This window comes from Oryzias melastigma, linkage group LG1 (genome assembly GCF_002922805.2).
Source record: "Oryzias melastigma strain HK-1 linkage group LG1, ASM292280v2, whole genome shotgun sequence".
NCBI classification, from domain to species: domain Eukaryota; kingdom Metazoa; phylum Chordata; class Actinopteri; order Beloniformes; family Adrianichthyidae; genus Oryzias; species Oryzias melastigma.
The window spans coordinates 10,936,104-10,940,022 of record NC_050512.1 but is presented as its reverse complement, the minus strand read 5'-3'; the positions used below and the strand labels follow the sequence as shown (position 1 = coordinate 10,940,022).

Genomic DNA, 3,919 nt, shown 5'->3' with positions numbered 1-3,919 from the left:
TTGGTGCATTCGGGAACTATAAGAACCAAATACAAGCAGAAAGGTTGAAGGTGATTAAATTATCATCCCTGATATATATGTGTGTGCCAATTGACTTAATGTGATAAATCCTGAAGACCATAGAAAGCTCTCTTTGAAAAAGGAAGTTGGAAAGTTTCTACACTTCCTGTGGCTGCAATAACACCAGACCACATTTATGGCCTCTTTCTAAAAAGAAAGAGTTCTGAGTAACTTGGAATGTGACTTGTGTTGAATAGATTTTTTTCTTTTTTTGGTGTTGATTTCATTTATATTCTGCTTATGTAATTTTTTTTCCATTAGGTTATTTATGATGACCTTGACTATGTGTTTATTTGCGATCCAGCTCAAAGCTGTACAGTTGGATATCTCCAATGTTGTTGCTCCAGTAAAACTAATACACTGGTATTTGTGTTTTTATTTAGATCATTCTTTTAATATTTCACTACTTTTTTATTTATTTAAATAATTCTGAGGGGTTCTCAGAAAAATGCTCTAAATAATTTGAATTATTTACTTGTATTGAGAGCCAATTGTTTTGTATTACTCAGTCATTATATTGATCAGAATAACCGTTCTTGCACTGACCCTTTTTTTAAACAATTAATTATATTTAGGCTAGATATTAAAGCACGGCCACCGCATGCTTTACAGCAAACACCACCCGGACCTTAGTGCTCTGGGACTGTGGACTAAAGGTCATGGCATTTTGTTTCCTGTATAATAACGTATCTATTAATAGAAAAGTTTGAAATGTTGTTCATCTGTTGCACTATGTATAAATACTTTAATACTTTGACCTTTGTCTTGTTTTTGTGATGATCAGAGTTTTTTCCTTTTAAAATCAAACCAAAATGTAACATTTTATGGTCATTTATTGTATCTGCTAAGCTGTATCTCATTGTTTATAGACCATTCCAATATGGCGTCATTCTTTACCTGTCTTGGACAATGCTAACAGTCTAGCGTGGCATCTCTAGCAATATAACTGGTTGTCTTTTTAACCATTTCCTGCTAATCCTAATTGTTTTCCATAATTTTCCTGTAGCTCACTTATTCGTGTCGGAAGCGTCAATAAAAGTACTTAGCCTCGTGTCAAACATTTGACGCATTTGATGGATTCTTGAGAACCTACTTTCAGTGGAAAGGGGTGTGGTCTTCTAACATGCTTACTCCTGATTGGAGAGAGTGCTTACTATAGAGATGTAGACTACGAACCAATCACTGCTTACTTACGATGCGTGGTTCCAACATGGTGACGACTGTATCCCTGAAAAATGGTGACTGAGTTGACTTTATTTCATTGGAATTGGAAGAAAGTCATTTTCAGGTGACATCACACTCACTTTGTCCAGTTCTCATTTACAGTCAATAGGTTTACCCTAAATGACAGAGGAAAGACAGTGAAGTCCCAGATTTCTGAAATGTGCTGCTGTTCCTCACTCTGTGCTGACTCAGAAGTTCATTTGGGTTCGTTATTTATGGCGGGACTTCCCCACAAACTTCCTTTTCCAAATTCCTTTTAGATAAGGAATGATTTTATTTTCATGAAAGCTTTTAATACATTTTCATAAAATCTTTAAATACAGATGTTATATGTTAGTGTTTAATTATTGCCCTTTAATTACTTTTTATTACCTTTAAATACCATTTTTACTAATAAGTCCACTGTCCGAGATCTGCAGCTGGTGCAGAGAGGAGGGGTCGTAGCTGGTGTGAGGGAAGCCTGAGATCAGTCAAAAGTTGGTCCCTGGTGTCTTTTAACTCTATGACTTGTAATTGTTAGCATCCAGGAAACGCCCCTGCATGCATGTAACGGGATAGGAAGAGGCGGAGAAGTCAGACCATCTAAGGAGGAAAGCAGAGAAAAGGTCTCTGAACCTTTGTAAGGATTTTGTTCATCTCCAAGATTAATTTGACCTCTTGGATTTTCCTCGACAAAAAAGAAGTTGGGTGTGATGTTTTAGAACGGGGAAACCACGTTTCAACAAGAGAGAGATTTTCATCAGAACAAATACGTCCTGCAGGGAAATTCCAGTGGAGTAACTGTGCCTGAAAGTCTGCGGGGAGGCGGAGGGCTAGTTATTTTAAAACCAGGAGTTTCACTTTCAGTTCCAGGAACCTTTCTGACCGCTCCTGTGTGAAAAGATTTTACACCAAACTCGTATATAACTTTTAAAAAGACAGTATGAGCGCCTCTTCAGCAATTTTTACAGTTCTTCTACTGGTTTTGCTGCAGATCTTTGAGGTGAACAGCTGCGGTAAGTGTCTGGAATTCATCTTTGTGTCTTAAATCCTTTTTCTTTTCATCATTGTTGTAAACCAGATAAAGCGGAACAGTCTATTATGTTTACGGATGTTTGGAGGTTAAGCCCCAAGAACCGTTAGAAAAAAGAGACTACTTCCTCTATGAAGCCATGTGGAAAACCAAATGCAACATGTGTCCTTAAAATGGTTAAAAATCATGTTCATTTAGTAGAAATGACTAACTGTATTTAAAAATATTATTTGTGTTGTGTATTTAGGGTGTAAGGATTAACTTTAATAACGATTTGATTCATCTCATAAAATCTATGGTTCTCAGATATTGATATTGATATCGATATTGATTGATTTTGAACAACCCAATTGGATCTAATCACTGACCTAAAACGGATCCAGGACATTTTTAGCCAAAAATTAAAACAGTGTGTGCAGTGTTGTGATGGATTTTGTTTGCCTTTATGTTCTAATAAAACAAAAGCTTTTGTTTTTGTAATTAATATTTTAGGTGATTTTTCTTTTTATCATGTATGTCATTTTAGGATAGGGAAATACTACTTGTCGGTGGTGAAAGAGACATTTATTATTCATTATCTTTATCATTTTGGTTTACCAAGATCAAAATGTTAAACGTTTTTAGACTTTATAGAGGTCAATATTAAACCTCGATGTTTCGTTAAGTCACTGGAGTGCTAAAAATAATCAGAATTTACTAAGAAAAATGTTGCTTATTCCTGAAATTGATGATTACAGATCAAGAATGTAATGACTGCTAGTCAACCCCCACCTCCAAAAAGATCAATGTTAAAACATAAAAATTCCTCATTTTTTTTAATCGATTGCTTTACTGTCATCAGAAGAAATCAATTGGTGGCAGTCACAGTTGGCATAAATGATATTTACATTTTTCCTTCTCTCCACAGGTTCCGACCAGATGTGTCCAGATAAACCGGTTTTCACTCCGTCCTCACTGGTGGTGAAGTACGGAGATCCAGCCTATGCCACTTGTGTCGTCTGCCAATCTGGCTGCACAGCAGATGTCTCTAATTTGGAAAAGTCTTCTGGGACGGCAGAGATAAATGGAAGGACAATAATGTGGAATGTTAGCAGTCTGACTGAATGGGACAGTGACCTCATCTGCTTTAATGAAGATCAGAATGGAACTCAGTGTTGTACCACACTGGGGGTAACTGTGTACCGTAAGTACAACAAAAACATGTTTTAGTCAAAGTGAAACCTTTCAAGTTATGAACAGTTAGTGTTATATCTTGATGTTAGAGGATTTGAGTTTGCTCTGTGATTTTTTTCCGTACATTTATTTCTGATTTCCCTGTTATTTCAGAAACACCAAAAGACGTTTCCTTCCGTGTTTTTAACCACTCTGGACCAATGCTTGAAGGTGATGTGTACACTCTTGTGTGTGACGTATGGGATGTGGCTCCTGTTGAAAACCTGGTTGCGACCTTCTACAGAGGATACACAGAACTGGGCCAACCAGAGCTTTACCCAACAGAAAAGAAACCATTGAATGTTACCTTCCTTCTGAGCTATAAGGCCAGCAGAGAAGATGATGGAGCCCAGCTCTCATGTGGAGCCAAGCTGGAACTGGGACCTGAAGGACCACAGCACCTCTCAGTGG

The 3,919-nt window shown here is 37.1% G+C and overlaps 1 protein-coding gene across 1 annotated transcript in view; it reads left to right on the top strand.

Moving 5' to 3' along the window:
* Nucleotides 1–3,919, top strand: part of LOC112137647 — a 16,785-nt gene that overhangs the window by 10,300 nt on the left and 2,566 nt on the right. The window contains exons 6-8 of the mRNA XM_036214372.1: nt 2,258–2,279; nt 3,204–3,479; nt 3,623–3,919. Of these exons, the coding sequence (XP_036070265.1) occupies nt 2,258–2,279; nt 3,204–3,479; nt 3,623–3,919 (595 nt within the window). The remainder of the gene's footprint in view (nt 1–2,257; nt 2,280–3,203; nt 3,480–3,622) is intronic.